We start from the raw sequence: 21,927 nt of genomic DNA, 5'->3' as shown, positions 1-21,927 counted from the left end.
TGTACAGCCCAGTGTCAGAAAGCTGGGTTTGCGTCCGAGATCTTGGGTCTTCCAGCAGGTCTATGATCACAAACATTCCCGTATATATTCGAGTATAAGCCGACCCGAATATAAGCCGAGGCCCCTAATTTTACCCCAAAAACCAAGGAAAAGTTATTGACTCGACTATAAGCCTAGGGTGGGAAATACATCATCCCCCATGTAATCATCCAGACCCCCGTCATCATCCCCCCCCCCCCTTCATCATCACCGCCTATCAATCCCTTCATCAGTGGTCTTCAACCTGCGGACCTCCAGATGTTGCAAAACTACAACTCCCAGCATGCCCGGACAGCCATCGGCTGTCCAGGCATGGTGGGAGTTGTAGTTTTGAAACCTCTGGAGGTCCGCAGGTTGAATACCACTGTGGCCTTCGTCATCATCCAGCCGCCCCCCTTTAGTTTTGTACTCACCTCCCCTCAATGGGAAGTTAGGGTGAGCTGGTCCGGGCCATCTATGCTGCAGGGACCATCCGGTGGGGATGGTTAGTCGTTGCGGGCTGTCCATTTTCACCAGGAGGGCCTCTTCTCCGCGCTTCGGGCCCGGACTAGTGACGTTGCCTTGATGACGACGCACAGGGACGTTGCGCATGAACGACCCTGTGTGGCGGCGTCAAGGCAACGTCACTACTCCGGGGCAAGGCCCGAAGCGCGGAGAAGAGGCCCCCCCGGTGAAAATGGACAGCCCGCAACGACTAATCCTCCCCACCGGACGGTCCCTGCAGCATAGATGGCCCGGACCAGCTCACCCTAACTTCCCGCCGAGGGGAGGTGAGTGCAAAACAAAAAGGGGGGGGGGGGGGGGCTGAAAAATCATGCTGAAAAACTCGGCTTATACTCGGGTATATACGGTATGAGAAAAAACACTCAGAAATGGATGGCAACAAAGCGCTGGAGAGTTCTGAAGTGGCCAGCAATGAGTCCAGATCTAAATCCCATTGAACACCTGTGGAGGGATCTTAAAATTGCTGTTGGGAAAAGGTTAACATTAAACCATGTAGCTAAAAATTCACAATTTTATTTGATCCTCGTAAAAAACCCAATAACAATAATGCAAATAATTCGTATCAATACATAAAAAAGAGAATAAGCTCTCCTATGATGAACAACCGTATATCCCAACGCGTTTCCCCGTGTATCTTATGATATACAACGGTTCATCAGGGGATGGCAACAACAGTATACACATATATACCTAATAAACACCGAGATATGGAGGGACAATATGTATAGATAACGTACAACACATGGACAGAGGCATAGCTTAATGTACAATGGATAAAAGGACAATTAGAACTATACATATATTATAATACATCAAAGCAGGCACATATGTAATACAAAGCACGTAAATGCAGATAGAAAATGGCAAGGCTTATTTGTGGCTTCATTTGAATATCCTCCGACTGATGTAGCAACCTGTAGCGGGAAGCAAAAAAAGGGGGGAGAACAAACAAAGAAGAATAGAAAGAAAGAAGACACACATACCACATAAAACATAGCATTAGCTTTAGTACACAAATATTCCATTCTACATATAAAAGCAAGAATAATAAATATAATCACATCACATGCCAAAAGATATTGAGACATGAAAAAGTGTCAAGATTATAGTGTAGATAATGGATGTGTTGAAGATGATAACGAAGATGAGTAAGGAAGAAAACAGATAGGTACCTATTAATGACAAACCAGGTGCCAAAAAAGAGGAAAAATAATAAGGTAGATGAAAGTCCTTAATTTACACCAAACGTGGTCTCAAAAAGGCTCCCAAAGAAAAAACATAAAGACATATATATATATGTCATTACCTCTAAGTAGCCAAGGACGAAATCACTGATAAAGTCACTGATAAAGTGAGGACCCTACGATAAGGGCTCCTCCATAGAAAAAGGGGGAAATAGGCTTAGTCAATGGCCCCCTAAAAATGGCAAATAATAATAATCATGATAAAGCCATACCAAGTCTACCATATATATATATGGACCACCTCATTAGTAGTAAAGCCTATACCTGGATTAAAGACCTGAAAATAGTTGCTTCCTTACTACAGATAACTCCAGACCGAAATTGTCCAATCACCAAGAACCTGGTTGACCCTCCAGTTTATTACGTAAAGAATTCAGATAATAATGCCACCTATACACAAACAGGGGAGTGGGAGGGAAATAACTTCAGTACAGATGATATATGCAAATGGTTCAGTGTTACAACCCCAAGACCCTAATCCTCACCTAGGTAACGAAACCTCTATGATGTCCACAAAACCACAGTACAGTACCTATGATGTCCAGCCATTATCCATGTGTAGTTACTGCAATAAATAACTAAACTGATTAACCTACTTCCTAACACCACAATAATTAATGCTCAGTCCACTGCTTACCCCCATGTCAAAATGCCATAGGCATGATACGTCCGTCTGCGACTGGCGATCCACGTCGCAGATGGCTAGATGTATCCCAGCCTCTGTCTTATAAACCTCCACACTCGCGCGCATATCCGGGACGCCAAATGCGTCACTTCCGGTAGCCGCGTATCACGCGATAGCGTCTCCAAGGACGCCGTAACCAGATTGGGTCACATGATACTAGGTCATGTGATAACAACTCCGAGGACGCCGCAACCAAATCGGATCACGTGATGATAAATCACGTGACCCTTACGGCCATCACTGCACTGCACGTCCAGGATAGTTTAGTGAAGATAGGGGTGGGAGGGAAATTGAAAAGAAGGCTGGAAAGAAAGATAGTGCTAAATAGCAGCACAGGAGAACTTAAATAAAGTACCGTATGTATAGATAAACAAAAAAGAAAAAGAGTACCAATATAAATCTAGATCATTGTATAACAAAATAAAGATTTATATTGGTACTCTTTTTCTTTTTTGTTTATCTATACATACGGTACTTTATTTAAGTTCTCCTGTGCTGCTATTTAGCACTATCTTTCTTTCCAGCCTTCTTTTCAATTTCCCTCCCACCCCTATCTTCACTAAACTATCCTGGACGTGCAGTGCAGTGATGGCCGTAAGGGTCACGTGATTTATCATCACGTGATCCGATTTGGTTGCGGCGTCCTCGGAGTTGTTATCACATGACCTAGTATCATGTGACCCAATCTGGTTACGGCGTCCTTGGAGACGCTATCGCGTGATACGCGGCTACCGGAAGTGACGCATTTGGCGTCCCGGATATGCGCGCGAGTGTGGAGGTTTATAAGACAGAGGCTGGGATACATCTAGCCATCTGCGACGTGGATCGCCAGTCGCAGACGGACGTATCATGCCTATGGCATTTTGACATGGGGGTAAGCAGTGGACTGAGCATTAATTATTGTGGTGTTAGGAAGTAGGTTAATCAGTTTAGTTATTTATTGCAGTAACTACACATGGATAATGGCTGGACATCATAGGTACTGTACTGTGGTTTTGTGGACATCATAGAGGTTTCGTTACCTAGGTGAGGATTAGGGTCTTGGGGTTGTAACACTGAACCATTTGCATATATCATCTGTACTGAAGTTATTTCCCTCCCACTCCCCTGTTTGTGTATAGGTGGCATTATTATCTGAATTCTTTACGTAATAAACTGGAGGGTCAACCAGGTTCTTGGTGATTGGACAATTTCGGTCTGGAGTTATCTGTAGTAAGGAAGCAACTATTTTCAGGTCTTTAATCCAGGTATAGGCTTTACTACTAATGAGGTGGTCCATATATATATATGGTAGACTTGGTATGGCTTTATCATGATTATTATTATTTGCCATTTTTAGGGGGCCATTGACTAAGCCTATTTCCCCCTTTTTCTATGGAGGAGCCCTTATCGTAGGGTCCTCACTTTATCAGTGACTTTATCAGTGATTTCGTCCTTGGCTACTTAGAGGTAATGACATATATATATATGTCTTTATGTTTTTTCTTTGGGAGCCTTTTTGAGACCACGTTTGGTGTAAATTAAGGACTTTCATCTACCTTATTATTTTTCCTCTTTTTTGGCACCTGGTTTGTCATTAATAGGTACCTATCTGTTTTCTTCCTTACTCATCTTCGTTATCATCTTCAACACATCCATTATCTACACTATAATCTTGACACTTTTTCATGTCTCAATATCTTTTGGCATGTGATGTGATTATATTTATTATTCTTGCTTTTATATGTAGAATGGAATATTTGTGTACTAAAGCTAATGCTATGTTTTATGTGGTATGTGTGTCTTCTTTCTTTCTATTCTTCTTTGTTTGTTCTCCCCCCTTTTTTTGCTTCCCGCTACAGGTTGCTACATCAGTCGGAGGATATTCAAATGAAGCCACAAATAAGCCTTGCCATTTTCTATCTGCATTTACGTGCTTTGTATTACATATGTGCCTGCTTTGATGTATTATAATATATGTATAGTTCTAATTGTCCTTTTATCCATTGTACATTAAGCTATGCCTCTGTCCATGTGTTGTACGTTATCTATACATATTGTCCCTCCATATCTCGGTGCTTATTAGGTATATATGTGTATACTGTTGTTGCCATCCCCTGATGAACCGTTGTATATCATAAGATACACGGGGAAACGCGTTGGGATATACGGTTGTTCATCATAGGAGAGCTTATTCTCTTTTTTATGTATTGATACGAATTATTTGCATTATTGTTATTGGGTTTTTTACGAGGATCAAATAAAATTGTGAATTTTTAGCTACATGGTTTAATGTTATTCTGGTAGAAAATAGCTATAGGACACCATTGTGTCTGACTGTCAGTGAGTTTAATTTTTGATAATATTATGGAAGGCTATCTCGCAGGGTCTTTAAATTTACATAAATGGGCGGCTGATGCTGCTGATGTCTTTTCTGAACAAGAGAGTGATAAGGGTGACAATGATACCGTATCTCTAAAATCATTATTTAGGGAGTTATATGAAATATATAAAGATAATCTCAAATCATTTTGGGAAGTACAGTCACTAGAACACTATCTAAAAAACAATATTGTTCCAAAAGGGTTAAGGGTCAATATCTTACCTGCGGAGAGATCACGAACTGATAATTTGTTAAAAAAGTGGGAACAAGAAGCTCTAGCAAGCTCCTTCCGTTTCATGAATATCCTCTTGGATGAGGAACGAATCGCTCTTGATAATTCAAGTAAGCGTCTAAAAGAATCTATTGACGCTATTTTGAGGTTCAAGACAGATCCGGAATTTACTCGTAGGGAAGCTGTATTGGAGAGCCTAGTTGATAAATTCTATACCTTATTGAAAAATCGTAAACATAAACAGTTTATACGTGATCTCTCTGAATTTCGTGAAAAAAGAGCTTTTGTCTTTCAGGAAAAGACAGTAGGGGAATATCCTCTAACGGAGGCATCAACATCGGATCTAGAATCATCTGATTCTGAAAGAAGGGGTGATTTTGTACGGCCTTTTCCCTCTCCACAAGGTAGGCCTAAGACTGTGCGAGGCCAAAGAGGAGGGGGGGGTGGGGGATGGAGGGGCAGGAGGGGGGGAGGGAGAGGGAGAAGAGGGGGAGGGTATGGTCCCTCTCGCTCTTCCTCGTCTGTTCCTTCCTCTTCCACTTCCTCTTCTTCTTTTTTAGAGGGGAGGGAAATGACTTATGGCCTTCGGGAGAGACCATACCCACAAAGCCAGCAGAAAACCAAGTAATTAATCTATCGAGTAGACAATTATCAGTTTCCGAGGTCTCAGTCCTTTCTAAAGGCTTAGGATTTGTCCCAGTCACACAATTTAAGGCCTTTAACTGGGTTAAGGATATAAATCTGTTTATAAGAAAACTCAAATGGAGAAAATTCTTTAAGACTAGTGACCGGGAAACTAGCCAACAATTGGGAATTGCTGATGAGGATTTACCCCATGTTAGAACGATGACAAGTCTCTTGAGTGAAAATGATAGGGTTATGGGTCAAGGACCATTCACTAATTTGAGGTGCAAAAGCACGAAAATGCCCCCCCCCTATAGAATCATCTAATTTGGATGTATTCCTTGATATGGTAACTAGAGAAATTGAAAGAATACCCTCATGGAATGAACAAATTCCCTCTAACCTATCGGATAGAGAGTTGACGGCTTTAAAACAACTGGAGCGTGATTCTAGGATTACAATTAAACCATCGGATAAAGGTGGGAATCTGGTGGTCATGGACACATGTGGTTATAAGGAAATGACACTAACACTATTGCAGGATCGTGAATCCTATCGGATTATTGGAAGAGATCCTACTAACTCCTTTAAGGAAGAACTTGAGAAACTCCTTATTAGGGGTCTAGATGACCATCTGATTTCTGATCAAGAATGTAAGTACATGTGTCCGGTTGACCCCCAGATTCCCACTTTTTATGCGCTTCCAAAAATACATAAAGGGGTTATGCCCCTGAAGGGGCGACCCATAGTCTCAGGAGTAAATTCAATTACTCAAAAACTAGGTATATACCTAGATCAGATATTGAGAGAATTTGTGTCCTCTTTACCATCATATATAAGAGACACTAGTGACCTTCTACAAAAAATTGATGGTATACAACTTGACTCAGACATGCTTCTAGCATCGATAGATGTAGAGGCCCTCTACAGTTCCATTCGACATGTAGATGGACTGAGGGCTGTCTCGTACTATCTACAAACTAGGGGCATTCACTTCCGGACCCATAGCGAATATGTCATCCAACTATTGGAATTTCTTCTAACCCATAATTATTTTATTTTTGATTCTCGGTACTACCACCAGCTCAGGGGTACAGCCATGGGGAGCCCAGTGGCTCCCTCGTATGCAAACCTTACCCTGGGCTGGTGGGAGAGTACCATAGTTTTTGGGGAGGAGGATAGTAAGTGGAACCCACATTTAATTTATTGGGGTAGATATATTGATGACGTGTTCGTAGTATGGTCCGGAAGTGACAACCTATTTAAGGAATTTGTAGAGGGTTTAAATCACAACCCCCTTGGTCTTAAGTTTACGTTCGAGATTGACAGGGACGAATTACCATTTCTGGATGTACTAATTAGAAGAGGAGAGAATGGTTTGTTGGAGACAAGTACCTTTAGGAAACCTACATCGACGAACAGCCTACTTAGATGGGACAGTTTCCATCCTATACCCCTTAAAAAAGGTATCCCCACTGGACAATTCCTGCGGATACGTAGGAACTGTTCGTCGATGGAAGGTTTCAACAATCAGGCAAGGGATCTGAGGGATAGGTTCGTTGAACGGGGCTACCCCTCGGATGTGTTGTTTACATCCTTCAATAGGGCCTTAACATCAGAACGTAAAGAGTTGCTAACCCCGAAAAATAGGACCATTGAGGACAATTCTGTTAGATTAATTGGTACCTATGATAACCAATCAGAAAGGGTAAAGAATATACTGAAAAGGTATTGGCCTCTTTTACGAAGTGATCAAGATCTTAACGATATTGTTTCTCCTTACCCCATGATTACATTTCGCAGGGGTAGGTCTATAAGGGATAGGTTGGTACATAGTCACTTTGTGGAACCAACCAGGCAAGGGACTTGGCTGGATAGGAAACCACTTGGTACCTTTCGTTGTGGCCGATGCAGGGCATGTAGCAACATCCAGCAAAGTAAGTCCTTCACTAGTGTAGTGACTGGAAGAGAATACATCATCAGAGATTTTGCCAATTGTGATACTGAAGGGGTGATATATGTAGGGACCTGCACATGCCCCCTCCAGTACATAGGCAAAACTAAGAGGTCCTTTAAGAAAAGGATCAGAGAACATGTTTGTGACATTCAAAATCGAAGAGACACTCCGGTGTCACTACACATGTGGGCAAAGCATGGTGGTGACACTAAATGTATCTCCTTTTGTGCTATGGAAGTAATTCGGAAATCCCCTAGGGGAGGAGAATGGGACAGACGCATCCTACAAAAAGAATCCGAATGGATCTTTAGGATGCGATCTGTATCACCATTTGGCCTAAACGAACGTTTAACTTATAGCTGCTTTTTGTAGCTATTTACAGCATTGTCACTCCTTATTAACTCTCATTGCAATTTATCTAACTTTTGTCTTGGAGGAGATCCCGATTGGTACGGGATGCCTTCCTTGCTTACCGTTTATATTTGAAAAAAATCACTATCATTTAGTAAAGACATTACCCATAATATCATAATCACTTTGTTTTTGGTGAGAAAATACAGAATGGACTTAAAAACTATATGAAACTGCGAGAAATGCCCCTAACTTCATTGGCTCGGTTGAGCAGTTAGTTTTTAAAAGTTATTATACTATTTATGTAGTCACAATTGACACATAATATGGATGTATCATTTGTTCTCAAATATTTATGATTCCCTGTAATTGTGTAATAAGATATGTAGTCTTTATTTTGTTATACAATGATCTAGATTTATATTGGTACTCTTTTTCTTTTTTGTTTATCTATACATACGGTACTTTATTTAAGTTCTCCTGTGCTGCTATTTAGCACTATCTTTCTTTCCAGCCTTCTTTTCAATTTCCCTCCCACCCCTATCTTCACTAAACTATCCTGGACGTGCAGTGCAGTGATGGCCGTAAGGGTCACGTGATTTATCATCACGTGATCCGATTTGGTTGCGGCGTCCTCGGAGTTGTTATCACATGACCTAGTATCATGTGACCCAATCTGGTTACGGCGTCCTTGGAGACGCTATCGCGTGATACGCGGCTACCGGAAGTGACGCATTTGGCGTCCCGGATATGCGCGCGAGTGTGGAGGTTTATAAGACAGAGGCTGGGATACATCTAGCCATCTGCGACGTGGATCGCCAGTCGCAGACGGACGTATCATGCCTATGGCATTTTGACATGGGGGTAAGCAGTGGACTGAGCATTAATTATTGTGGTGTTAGGAAGTAGGTTAATCAGTTTAGTTATTTATTGCAGTAACTACACATGGATAATGGCTGGACATCATAGGTACTGTACTGTGGTTTTGTGGACATCATAGAGGTTTCGTTACCTAGGTGAGGATTAGGGTCTTGGGGTTGTAACACTGAACCATTTGCATATATCATCTGTACTGAAGTTATTTCCCTCCCACTCCCCTGTTTGTGTATAGGTGGCATTATTATCTGAATTCTTTACGTAATAAACTGGAGGGTCAACCAGGTTCTTGGTGATTGGACAATTTCGGTCTGGAGTTATCTGTAGTAAGGAAGCAACTATTTTCAGGTCTTTAATCCAGGTATAGGCTTTACTACTAATGAGGTGGTCCATATATATATATGGTAGACTTGGTATGGCTTTATCATGATTATTATTATTTGCCATTTTTAGGGGGCCATTGACTAAGCCTATTTCCCCCTTTTTCTATGGAGGAGCCCTTATCGTAGGGTCCTCACTTTATCAGTGACTTTATCAGTGATTTTGTCCTTGGCTACTTAGAGGTAATGACATATATATATATGTCTTTATGTTTTTTCTTTGGGAGCCTTTTTGAGACCACGTTTGGTGTAAATTAAGGACTTTCATCTACCTTATTATTTTTCCTCTTTTTTGGCACCTGGTTTGTCATTAATAGGTACCTATCTGTTTTCTTCCTTACTCATCTTCGTTATCATCTTCAACACATCCATTATCTACACTATAATCTTGACACTTTTTCATGTCTCAATATCTTTTGGCATGTGATGTGATTATATTTATTATTCTTGCTTTTATATGTAGAATGGAATATTTGTGTACTAAAGCTAATGCTATGTTTTATGTGGTATGTGTGTCTTCTTTCTTTCTATTCTTCTTTGTTTGTTCTCCCCCCTTTTTTTGCTTCCCGCTACAGGTTGCTACATCAGTCGGAGGATATTCAAATGAAGCCACAAATAAGCCTTGCCATTTTCTATCTGCATTTACGTGCTTTGTATTACATATGTGCCTGCTTTGATGTATTATAATATATGTATAGTTCTAATTGTCCTTTTATCCATTGTACATTAAGCTATGCCTCTGTCCATGTGTTGTACGTTATCTATACATATTGTCCCTCCATATCTCGGTGCTTATTAGGTATATATGTGTATACTGTTGTTGCCATCCCCTGATGAACCGTTGTATATCATAAGATACACGGGGAAACGCGTTGGGATATACGGTTGTTCATCATAGGAGAGCTTATTCTCTTTTTTATGTATTGATACGAATTATTTGCATTATTGTTATTGGGTTTTTTACGAGGATCAAATAAAATTGTGAATTTTTAGCTACATGGTTTAATGTTATTCTGGTAGAAAATAGCTATAGGACACCATTGTGTCTGACTGTCAGTGAGTTTAATTTTTGATAATATTATGGAAGGCTATCTCGCAGGGTCTTTAAATTTACATAAATGGGCGGCTGATGCTGCTGATGTCTTTTCTGAACAAGAGAGTGATAAGGGTGACAATGATACCGTATCTCTAAAATCATTATTTAGGGAGTTATATGAAATATATAAAGATAATCTCAAATCATTTTGGGAAGTACAGTCACTAGAACACTATCTAAAAAACAATATTGTTCCAAAAGGGTTAAGGGTCAATATCTTACCTGCGGAGAGATCACGAACTGATAATTTGTTAAAAAAGTGGGAACAAGAAGCTCTAGCAAGCTCCTTCCGTTTCATGAATATCCTCTTGGATGAGGAACGAATCGCTCTTGATAATTCAAGTAAGCGTCTAAAAGAATCTATTGACGCTATTTTGAGGTTCAAGACAGATCCGGAATTTACTCGTAGGGAAGCTGTATTGGAGAGCCTAGTTGATAAATTCTATACCTTATTGAAAAATCGTAAACATAAACAGTTTATACGTGATCTCTCTGAATTTCGTGAAAAAAGAGCTTTTGTCTTTCAGGAAAAGACAGTAGGGGAATATCCTCTAACGGAGGCATCAACATCGGATCTAGAATCATCTGATTCTGAAAGAAGGGGTGATTTTGTACGGCCTTTTCCCTCTCCACAAGGTAGGCCTAAGACTGTGCGAGGCCAAAGAGGAGGGGGGGGGTGGGGGATGGAGGGGCAGGAGGGGGGGAGGGAGAGGGAGAAGAGGGGGAGGGTATGGTCCCTCTCGCTCTTCCTCGTCTGTTCCTTCCTCTTCCACTTCCTCTTCTTCTTTTTTAGAGGGGAGGGAAATGACTTATGGCCTTCGGGAGAGACCATACCCACAAAGCCAGCAGAAAACCAAGTAATTAATCTATCGAGTAGACAATTATCAGTTTCCGAGGTCTCAGTCCTTTCTAAAGGCTTAGGATTTGTCCCAGTCACACAATTTAAGGCCTTTAACTGGGTTAAGGATATAAATCTGTTTATAAGAAAACTCAAATGGAGAAAATTCTTTAAGACTAGTGACCGGGAAACTAGCCAACAATTGGGAATTGCTGATGAGGATTTACCCCATGTTAGAACGATGACAAGTCTCTTGAGTGAAAATGATAGGGTTATGGGTCAAGGACCATTCACTAATTTGAGGTGCAAAAGCACGAAAATGCCCCCCCCTATAGAATCATCTAATTTGGATGTATTCCTTGATATGGTAACTAGAGAAATTGAAAGAATACCCTCATGGAATGAACAAATTCCCTCTAACCTATCGGATAGAGAGTTGACGGCTTTAAAACAACTGGAGCGTGATTCTAGGATTACAATTAAACCATCGGATAAAGGTGGGAATCTGGTGGTCATGGACACATGTGGTTATAAGGAAATGACACTAACACTATTGCAGGATCGTGAATCCTATCGGATTATTGGAAGAGATCCTACTAACTCCTTTAAGGAAGAACTTGAGAAACTCCTTATTAGGGGTCTAGATGACCATCTGATTTCTGATCAAGAATGTAAGTACATGTGTCCGGTTGACCCCCAGATTCCCACTTTTTATGCGCTTCCAAAAATACATAAAGGGGTTATGCCCCTGAAGGGGCGACCCATAGTCTCAGGAGTAAATTCAATTACTCAAAAACTAGGTATATACCTAGATCAGATATTGAGAGAATTTGTGTCCTCTTTACCATCATATATAAGAGACACTAGTGACCTTCTACAAAAAATTGATGGTATACAACTTGACTCAGACATGCTTCTAGCATCGATAGATGTAGAGGCCCTCTACAGTTCCATTCGACATGTAGATGGACTGAGGGCTGTCTCGTACTATCTACAAACTAGGGGCATTCACTTCCGGACCCATAGCGAATATGTCATCCAACTATTGGAATTTCTTCTAACCCATAATTATTTTATTTTTGATTCTCGGTACTACCACCAGCTCAGGGGTACAGCCATGGGGAGCCCAGTGGCTCCCTCGTATGCAAACCTTACCCTGGGCTGGTGGGAGAGTACCATAGTTTTTGGGGAGGAGGATAGTAAGTGGAACCCACATTTAATTTATTGGGGTAGATATATTGATGACGTGTTCGTAGTATGGTCCGGAAGTGAAAACCTATTTAAGGAATTTGTAGAGGGTTTAAATCACAACCCCCTTGGTCTTAAGTTTACGTTCGAGATTGACAGGGACGAATTACCATTTCTGGATGTACTAATTAGAAGAGGAGAGAATGGTTTGTTGGAGACAAGTACCTTTAGGAAACCTACATCGACGAACAGCCTACTTAGATGGGACAGTTTCCATCCTATACCCCTTAAAAAAGGTATCCCCACTGGACAATTCCTGCGGATACGTAGGAACTGTTCGTCGATGGAAGGTTTCAACAATCAGGCAAGGGATCTGAGGGATAGGTTCGTTGAACGGGGCTACCCCTCGGATGTGTTGTTTACATCCTTCAATAGGGCCTTAACATCAGAACGTAAAGAGTTGCTAACCCCGAAAAATAGGACCATTGAGGACAATTCTGTTAGATTAATTGGTACCTATGATAACCAATCAGAAAGGGTAAAGAATATACTGAAAAGGTATTGGCCTCTTTTACGAAGTGATCAAGATCTTAACGATATTGTTTCTCCTTACCCCATGATTACATTTCGCAGGGGTAGGTCTATAAGGGATAGGTTGGTACATAGTCACTTTGTGGAACCAACCAGGCAAGGGACTTGGCTGGATAGGAAACCACTTGGTACCTTTCGTTGTGGCCGATGCAGGGCATGTAGCAACATCCAGCAAAGTAAGTCCTTCACTAGTGTAGTGACTGGAAGAGAATACATCATCAGAGATTTTGCCAATTGTGATACTGAAGGGGTGATATATGTAGGGACCTGCACATGCCCCCTCCAGTACATAGGCAAAACTAAGAGGTCCTTTAAGAAAAGGATCAGAGAACATGTTTGTGACATTCAAAATCGAAGAGACACTCCGGTGTCACTACACATGTGGGCAAAGCATGGTGGTGACACTAAATGTATCTCCTTTTGTGCTATGGAAGTAATTCGGAAATCCCCTAGGGGAGGAGAATGGGACAGACGCATCCTACAAAAAGAATCCGAATGGATCTTTAGGATGCGATCTGTATCACCATTTGGCCTAAACGAACGTTTAACTTATAGCTGCTTTTTGTAGCTATTTACAGCATTGTCACTCCTTATTAACTCTCATTGCAATTTATCTAACTTTTGTCTTGGAGGAGATCCCGATTGGTACGGGATGCCTTCCTTGCTTACCGTTTATATTTGAAAAAAATCACTATCATTTAGTAAAGACATTACCCATAATATCATAATCACTTTGTTTTTGGTGAGAAAATACAGAATGGACTTAAAAACTATATGAAACTGCGAGAAATGCCCCTAACTTCATTGGCTCGGTTGAGCAGTTAGTTTTTAAAAGTTATTATACTATTTATGTAGTCACAATTGACACATAATATGGATGTATCATTTGTTCTCAAATATTTATGATTCCCTGTAATTGTGTAATAAGATATGTAGTCTTTATTTTGTTATACAATGATCTAGATTTATATTGGTACTCTTTTTCTTTTTTGTTTATCTATACATACGGTACTTTATTTAAGTTCTCCTGTGCTGCTATTTAGCACTATCTTTCTTTCCAGCCTTCTTTTCAATTTCCCTCCCACCCCTATCTTCACTAAACTATCCTGGACGTGCAGTGCAGTGATGGCCGTAAGGGTCACGTGATTTATCATCACGTGATCCGATTTGGTTGCGGCGTCCTCGGAGTTGTTATCACATGACCTAGTATCATGTGACCCAATCTGGTTACGGCGTCCTTGGAGACGCTATCGCGTGATACGCGGCTACCGGAAGTGACGCATTTGGCGTCCCGGATATGCGCGCGAGTGTGGAGGTTTATAAGACAGAGGCTGGGATACATCTAGCCATCTGCGACGTGGATCGCCAGTCGCAGACGGACGTATCATGCCTATGGCATTTTGACATGGGGGTAAGCAGTGGACTGAGCATTAATTATTGTGGTGTTAGGAAGTAGGTTAATCAGTTTAGTTATTTATTGCAGTAACTACACATGGATAATGGCTGGACATCATAGGTACTGTACTGTGGTTTTGTGGACATCATAGAGGTTTCGTTACCTAGGTGAGGATTAGGGTCTTGGGGTTGTAACACTGAACCATTTGCATATATCATCTGTACTGAAGTTATTTCCCTCCCACTCCCCTGTTTGTGTATAGGTGGCATTATTATCTGAATTCTTTACGTAATAAACTGGAGGGTCAACCAGGTTCTTGGTGATTGGACAATTTCGGTCTGGAGTTATCTGTAGTAAGGAAGCAACTATTTTCAGGTCTTTAATCCAGGTATAGGCTTTACTACTAATGAGGTGGTCCATATATATATATGGTAGACTTGGTATGGCTTTATCATGATTATTATTATTTGCCATTTTTAGGGGGCCATTGACTAAGCCTATTTCCCCCTTTTTCTATGGAGGAGCCCTTATCGTAGGGTCCTCACTTTATCAGTGACTTTATCAGTGATTTCGTCCTTGGCTACTTAGAGGTAATGACATATATATATATGTCTTTATGTTTTTTCTTTGGGAGCCTTTTTGAGACCACGTTTGGTGTAAATTAAGGACTTTCATCTACCTTATTATTTTTCCTCTTTTTTGGCACCTGGTTTGTCATTAATAGGTACCTATCTGTTTTCTTCCTTACTCATCTTCGTTATCATCTTCAACACATCCATTATCTACACTATAATCTTGACACTTTTTCATGTCTCAATATCTTTTGGCATGTGATGTGATTATATTTATTATTCTTGCTTTTATATGTAGAATGGAATATTTGTGTACTAAAGCTAATGCTATGTTTTATGTGGTATGTGTGTCTTCTTTCTTTCTATTCTTCTTTGTTTGTTCTCCCCCCTTTTTTTGCTTCCCGCTACAGGTTGCTACATCAGTCGGAGGATATTCAAATGAAGCCACAAATAAGCCTTGCCATTTTCTATCTGCATTTACGTGCTTTGTATTACATATGTGCCTGCTTTGATGTATTATAATATATGTATAGTTCTAATTGTCCTTTTATCCATTGTACATTAAGCTATGCCTCTGTCCATGTGTTGTACGTTATCTATACATATTGTCCCTCCATATCTCGGTGCTTATTAGGTATATATGTGTATACTGTTGTTGCCATCCCCTGATGAACCGTTGTATATCATAAGATACACGGGGAAACGCGTTGGGATATACGGTTGTTCATCATAGGAGAGCTTATTCTCTTTTTTATGTATTGATACGAATTATTTGCATTATTGTTATTGGGTTTTTTACGAGGATCAAATAAAATTGTGAATTTTTAGCTACATGGTTTAATGTTATTCTGGTAGAAAATAGCTATAGGACACCATTGTGTCTGACTGTCAGTGAGTTTAATTGTTGGGAAAAGGTGCCTTTCCAAAAAGAGAGACCTGGAGCAGTTTGCAAAGGAATAGTGGCCCAACATTCCGGCTGAGAGGTGTAAGAAGCTTATTGATGGTTATAGGAAGCGACTGATTTCAGTTATTTTTTCTAAAGGGTGTGCAACCAAACATTAGGTTAAGGGTGCCAATAATTTTGTCCAGCCCAGTTATGGAGTTTGGTGTGTCTTTATGTCCAATTTGCTTTTTTCCTCCCTTTTTTGGTTTAGTTCCAATACACACAAATGGAATAAACATGTGTCTAGCAAAACCTGTGTAACTGCAATCCTTTTCTGTGAGAAATACTTCATTTTCTAGAAAAATTTCAGGGGTGCCAACATTTACAGCCATGACTATGTGAGGGGCATATGATGGGGGCATTATATGTGAGGGGCGCATGATGGGGGCATTATATGTGAGGGGCGTATGATGGGGGCTTTATATGTAAGGGGAGCATGCACCGATCCTCACCCAGCCGCTACCTCCAGTGGCCCCCAGATAATTTGAGTTTGAGACCCCTGCTCTAGCTCCTCTAGCTGCTTCTGCTCCTCCTCTCCTGTCAGATGACTAGTAAAATCACCCATCTCATGAAACCTAACCTGTGCTTCACTGTGCCCCTCCCCCTCCAGTTCAGCCCCCACAGGGCTCATGTGGCTGTGAGATGTAGGCATCAGATCTCCAGTGCCCTGACCAGCCATCGTTTCCAACACATGTTGTAGTAAATGAAGCAGTGAAATGATGTTGTTCATCCCGTAATCCTGGCGACTGACTAATAATGTGGCTTCCTCAAAGGGCCTGAGCAAAGGACAGGTGTTGCATATGAGCTGCCACTGGCTGACATTGAAGTTACACAGGGGAGTTCCCCTATATGCTTTGATCATCAAGAAATCGGTGATGGCTTTTCTCTGTTCGTATAGTCGGTCCAACATATGGAGGGTGGAAACGTCTCAAATCAGACTATGTTGCAGCTCAAGGAGGGTGTACTTTGCAGTGTACGGGTGGCTGAAGTGCATGCAGAGTTTCCTTTGTTAGGATGTCTTGCAGATGGGGGAAACACTTCAGGAACTGCTTGACAACCAGATTGAACACATGTGCCATGCAGGGCGCATGTCTCAGGCTTCCTTGTCGCAGCGCAGACAAGATGTTCTTCCCGTTGTGGTCACCATGGTTCCCATTTCCAGTTTTCGTGGAGTAAGCCATGATTCGATTTCTTGATGAATGACTTTTAGCAGTTTCTCCCCTGTGTGACTCCGTTCGCCAAGTTCAACCATGTGAAAAACAGCGCAACACCGCCATTCCCTGCACACATGGTATGCTGGAGGGGCACTGAGACTTGTCCGTGCAGTGGAGGCTGAGGACATGGTGGAGGATGAGGAGGCGGACTCGCACACTGTCACAGGACCAACGGCCTGAGAACGTGGAGGCAGAAGCGGCGTGACCTGTCCAAGTTGCTGTTGTGGCTGTGCTGGAACCACATTTTCACAAAATTGTGCAGGGCTGGTACTGCCTTCTTCGCAAAGAAATTACGGCTTGGGACTCTCCACCTTGGCTCGGCACAAGCTATCAGTTCTCTAAAAGGTGCCTAGTCCACCACTTGAAAAGGGAGGGACTGCATCACCAGCAACTTGGGCAGGAGCACATTCAGCTTTTGCACCGTTGGATGAGTGGGCGCATACTATTGTCTCTTGGACATGGCTTCGCCTATGGATTGCTGATGGATGACTGACTCGAAGTAGGAGGAGCAGGAGCATCTGGAGCGACAGAAGATGGGTATGACACACAGCTCTCTTCGGCTGAGGTGGTGGAGCCCTGGCTGGCTGAAACATGGAGTGGCATGCCACTGGGTGATGCAGCAGGCTGAACGGTTCTCCCAGGCTGCTTTATGGTGACTCTGCATGTGTTAATGCAGGGCCGTGGTGCCAACATTAGGAACCTGGCCAGGTCAACATCCTCCGGATGCTTAATGAAAAACTGCCACACCGCAGAGTAGCTGATTTTCTTACCAACAGTCTGCACTGTTTGACTGCTACTGCTGCCAGGAACCCCTGTTCCACTACCTCCCGGGAAGGTAGGCTGCCGCAAAGCAGGTGGTCTACCCCGGGTACGTTTGGCACCAGACTTTTCACTTCTGCCACCATGCTGACTGCCAACCATGCTACCACCTTGCTTGCTCAGCTGCTGCCTCACAGGCAACCTGCAACCCTCTTCTCCTGATGATGATGAAGCCCCTTCTGCACCCGACTCCCAAGTGCGATCGGCTTCATCATCATCAAGTTGTGTCTGCACGTCACTGATGTCCTCCTCAGGTTCCTCAACAGTGTCTGCTTCAGGACCCTGAACCCTGGCAACACCTCCTCCCACGCCACTCTCCTCATCACTACTTTCCCACCTAGCATAGGAAGCGGCGGATGTCACCTCCACTTCTTGGCTGGACAGTAGCTGTTGATTGTCCTCTAGTAGATCGTCCTCGCTAAATCGTGGAGCTGAACCCACAGCATAAGATACTTTTGTGGGTGAGAGAACAGCATAGGACAGAGGGTTGTGTCTGAGGAACCCACCAACTGTTGACTGGGGGAGTCAGATGTCACTTGTGATGAAAGGAATTACCGTGTTAACCAATCGATGACGGCAGATGGGTTGCTGGTTGAGACACAACCGCTAGCTGATACCGGGAGCTCAGGCCTCTCGCTGTGACTCCTGCTGCCACTCGCCACTAGTCTGCTGCGACCCCTGCCTGATGAATTTAGGCCTCTGCCACTTCTCTGTGCACGTCCTGGCACTTCTCTGCCTGACATATGCGTATATGAGGGGAGTACAATATGTTCCCCGACACTTAAAACAGTATTTGCCTACAACACCAGCAGGTGTGTATTTTTGCCTGGCCTTTCACAGTATCTAGGCCCTTAAGACTTTAACAGGAACAAAATGGTACACCACTTAGTTGTACGTATGTGGTATGCACTTATGAGGGGAGGACAATGCGCTCCAGTACGCTTAAAACAGTATTTGTATACAACATCAGCAGGTGTATAATTTTGCCTAGCCTTTCACAGTAAATAGACCCTTAAGACTTTAACAGTAACAAAATGATACACCACTTAGGTGTACGCACAGGTTACACTTAATAGAGGACAATATGCTTTTAGTGCTCTGCTCACCCTAACTGGCTGGCTATTAGCTTTTCATTTGTTGTACACACCAGTACTGCAGCAGACAGTCGCTGTGTTCTACACCCAAAATGGCACTCTCTCTCTCAATCTCACTCCCTTCCCTATTAGTGCTTCTAGGCTAGATTTGGGCTTGAGATGAATCGCTGCTGTAAAAAAGCTTTTCTGTGAAACACACTGCTCTCTGTCCCTCTCTGCAATAGAATGCTGAGGTGACTGGGAGGTGAATCGCTGCTGTAAAAATGCTTTTCTGTGCAACATGCACTGCTGTCTGTCCCTCTCTCTCTGCAACAGAACGGCAATGTGACTGGCTGCAAGATGGCTGCCGATTATATAGGGCTGTGACACAGGGGTTGCTGCATGTGATTCAGGATCAGCCCACCTACCCTTGTTCCCACCTTCCCAGGATTCCTTGCCCCTTGTCCTCACATGTGGATCCGCCATTTTAGATGCCCGGCCCCTGGAGCCTGGACCGCACTAAATGGAGTTTAATTAAACGATTCGCATGATTGAATCGAGGCGATATTCGCATTCGTCACAAATTGAATTTTTCCTGAAATTCGTAACGAATTCGGATTCGTCAGATTCGATTCACTCATCCCTAGTCCCCATCTGTGCTGGATTGGCTGGGATTTAGGTACTGTTTTTTTTTATTTTTTTTGTGGGGGTTGTTATTTTAGAACATTTGCTTCTCCATGTTTTTTTTAAAACTGCTTAAACAGGAAACTAAGCAGCAATATCCCTTGAAGTATTAATGTCACTGCTGTCAATAGAAATTTTAATTCTATTTTCCTCTTCTTTAGGAACCCCCACTGAAGAGATGTGGCCTGGTATATCTTCCAATAAAGAGTTTAAGGCTTATAGTTTTCCGCAGTACCGTGCACAACCACTGAAAAGCCACACGCCTCGGTAATGTGTTTATATGATGTCAGACTTCAAGAATATGTCAAGGCATTTTGGGCCTTCTTGGCAAAGAGCAGCAAATACATTTTGTCTTGGATAAATCTAAAGCCAGTTAGTATTTAGATATGTGAATTTGGGTAGAAAAACAGACATGGTGCACATCTACAATCTTGTATAATGATCTGACTGCTTCTCAGCATAATATCAAAAACTAACAGGTTGTTAGTATACATTTTTGATCAAAAAGTACAAGCCCACTCGCCACGTCAAGGCCACCTATTTAGAGTGGGTCCCTAACGCCCCTAGCATAAAATGGCGCAGCATCGGGCGGCGACCACCACCGCCGCGACACCAATGCCCACAGGGGGGAACGACCCACCGGCAGAGCAGCCCCAATGCCACTCAAACCAGTCTATGGGCCGCAACTCCCCCCCCCCCCCGCAGACACGGCGCCACGGCAGAAACGGACGCCGCACAGCACCACACCAGTGTGAACAAGGTGAAATCGCTCACTTACCATGCTCTCCCAGTCAGACTGGGAGGCTGCTAGGAAAGAAATGGCCCATGTGTAGCTAACTACTACTTATATAGGGTTGGGCTGAGGGGGTGGGGAAGAGTGCAGCACATGTTAAAACAAAAAAAAAAGAGGGGATAGAAATCACAGTGTGAATTCGGGTAGAAAAACAGACATGGTGCACATCTACAATCTTGTATAATGATCTGATTGCTTCTCAGCATAATATCAAAAACTAACAGGTTGTTAGTATACATTTTTGATCAAAAAGTACAAGCCCACTCGCCACGTCAAGGCCACCTATTTAGAGTCGGTCACTAACGTCCCTCGCATAAAATGGCGCAGCACCGGGCGGCGACCACCACCGCCGCGACACCAATGCCCACAGGGGGGAACGACCCACCGGCAGAGCAGCCCCAATGCCACTCAAACCAGTCTATGGGCCGCACCCCCCCCGCGCAGACACGGCGCCACGGCAGAAACGGACGCCGCACAGCACCACACCAGTGTGAACAAGGTGTAATCGCTCACTTACCATGCTCTCCCAGTCAGACTGGGAGGCTGCTAGGAAAGAAATGGCCCATGTGTAGCTAATCAGATCATTATACAAGATTGTAGATGTGCGCCATGTCTGTATTCTACTCGAATTAGTATTTAGATATGTCTTTAGTTGCTCCAGATAACTGCTAATTGTGGAGTCTTTGTTTTCAGGTTGGATTCTGATGGCATTGAATTATTGTACAGCCTCCTGTTGGTAAGTAAACCCTCAACTATACACAATAGCATGCAACATGTTATGACTGGAATTTTTGGGAATAAATAAAAAAGGGGAAGATGTATGTACTGTATGAAGACAGCAAGAGTGCCATTTGTGAAAATAATTGTTTACTAGGGTATATCAACACAGGGCAGAAAATCCTCAGCCTTATTACAGTAGCAGCAGAGTAAATGTTATTTGTAAAGTGGGGTCCAGGTGCTGAGACCCTTGATAATCGCTAGAATCGGCACGTTTCTCCCCTGCTAGCTTCTCTCACCCTATTTTTACAGAAGATGGATTCTGTAGTAAGTCTAAGGAGCCTGTCTTCTCCATCAAGATGGGGAGCACAGCAAGCAGGAAAGAGAAGCACTCAGCTGCGCGCTACTATTGGTGGAGGTCTGAGTATCCAAATCCTCAGTGATCAAAACGTTTGAGATGTTTGTGAAATAATAGTAATGCCTTAAATCTATACCATGTCAATTTATGCTGCAGATTCAGTGCAGATTTTCTTATTATGACACACATAGGGTAACGTAAAAGCATTCTAGCAACAGGGGCTATATCTTGAAAACATGTGGACCTATTTAAGTAAGTTATACAGAATTTTACTTCTGTTCACCTACACTATAATCCAGTATATTGGGTTTAGTGCGGATTGAACAGCCTGTCAGTTTCCCTTTACCTTGTAAAGTTTGAAACTTAAAAGGAATAAAAAAGAATGATGAAT

General features: G+C 42.5%; 3 protein-coding genes across 7 annotated transcripts in view; all 3 read left to right on the top strand.

Annotated features, from left to right (window-relative positions):
- Positions 1 to 21,927, top strand: part of CDK18 (cyclin dependent kinase 18) — a 222,569-nt gene that overhangs the window by 188,912 nt on the left and 11,730 nt on the right. For all 4 annotated transcript variants that reach the window (XM_056558054.1, XM_056558053.1, XM_056558055.1 and 1 more), the window contains exons 12-13: positions 19,830 to 19,935; positions 21,155 to 21,197. In XM_056558054.1, the coding sequence (XP_056414029.1) occupies positions 19,830 to 19,935; positions 21,155 to 21,197 (149 nt within the window). The remainder of the gene's footprint in view (positions 1 to 19,829; positions 19,936 to 21,154; positions 21,198 to 21,927) is intronic.
- On the top strand, positions 3,076 to 9,924 carry LOC130356466 (uncharacterized). The gene is made up of 2 exons (XM_056558057.1): positions 3,076 to 5,470; positions 9,830 to 9,924. The coding sequence occupies exons 1-2, from the start codon at positions 4,819 to 4,821 to the stop codon at positions 9,859 to 9,861; spliced, it is 684 nt and encodes a 227-aa protein (XP_056414032.1). The 5' UTR covers positions 3,076 to 4,818; the 3' UTR covers positions 9,862 to 9,924.
- Positions 10,335 to 15,805, top strand: LOC130356463 (uncharacterized). Of its 2 annotated transcripts, none has more exons than XR_008888891.1 (2): positions 10,335 to 14,530; positions 14,626 to 15,803. XR_008888891.1 is itself a non-coding variant. In XM_056558052.1 (2 exons), the coding sequence occupies exons 1-2, from the start codon at positions 10,335 to 10,337 to the stop codon at positions 15,375 to 15,377; spliced, it is 684 nt and encodes a 227-aa protein (XP_056414027.1). In that variant the 3' UTR covers positions 15,378 to 15,805. The 2 variants fall into 2 exon arrangements, 1 of the variants encoding a protein (XP_056414027.1); XM_056558052.1 differs by having other exon boundaries at positions 10,335 to 10,986; positions 15,346 to 15,805.

This window comes from Hyla sarda, chromosome 2, assembly GCF_029499605.1.
Source record: "Hyla sarda isolate aHylSar1 chromosome 2, aHylSar1.hap1, whole genome shotgun sequence".
In the NCBI taxonomy this organism is placed as follows: Eukaryota; Metazoa; Chordata; class Amphibia; order Anura; family Hylidae; genus Hyla; species Hyla sarda.
This window is presented reverse-complemented; position numbering and strand designations above follow the sequence as displayed.

What these genes read in the sequence shown, in the direction of transcription:
- LOC130356466 (XM_056558057.1), top strand. Translation starts at nt 4,819, where the DNA reads ATGGAAGGCTATCTCGCAGGGTCTTTAAATTTACATAAATGGGCGGCT. An exon ending in GCCTTTTCCCTCTCCACAAG is followed by an intron (nt 5,471 to 9,829) that starts GTAGGCCTAAGA and finishes TTCCCGCTACAG; the next exon opens with GTTGCTACATCAGTCGGAGG.
- LOC130356463 (XM_056558052.1), top strand. Translation starts at nt 10,335, where the DNA reads ATGGAAGGCTATCTCGCAGGGTCTTTAAATTTACATAAATGGGCGGCT. An exon ending in GCCTTTTCCCTCTCCACAAG is followed by an intron (nt 10,987 to 15,345) that starts GTAGGCCTAAGA and finishes TTCCCGCTACAG; the next exon opens with GTTGCTACATCAGTCGGAGG.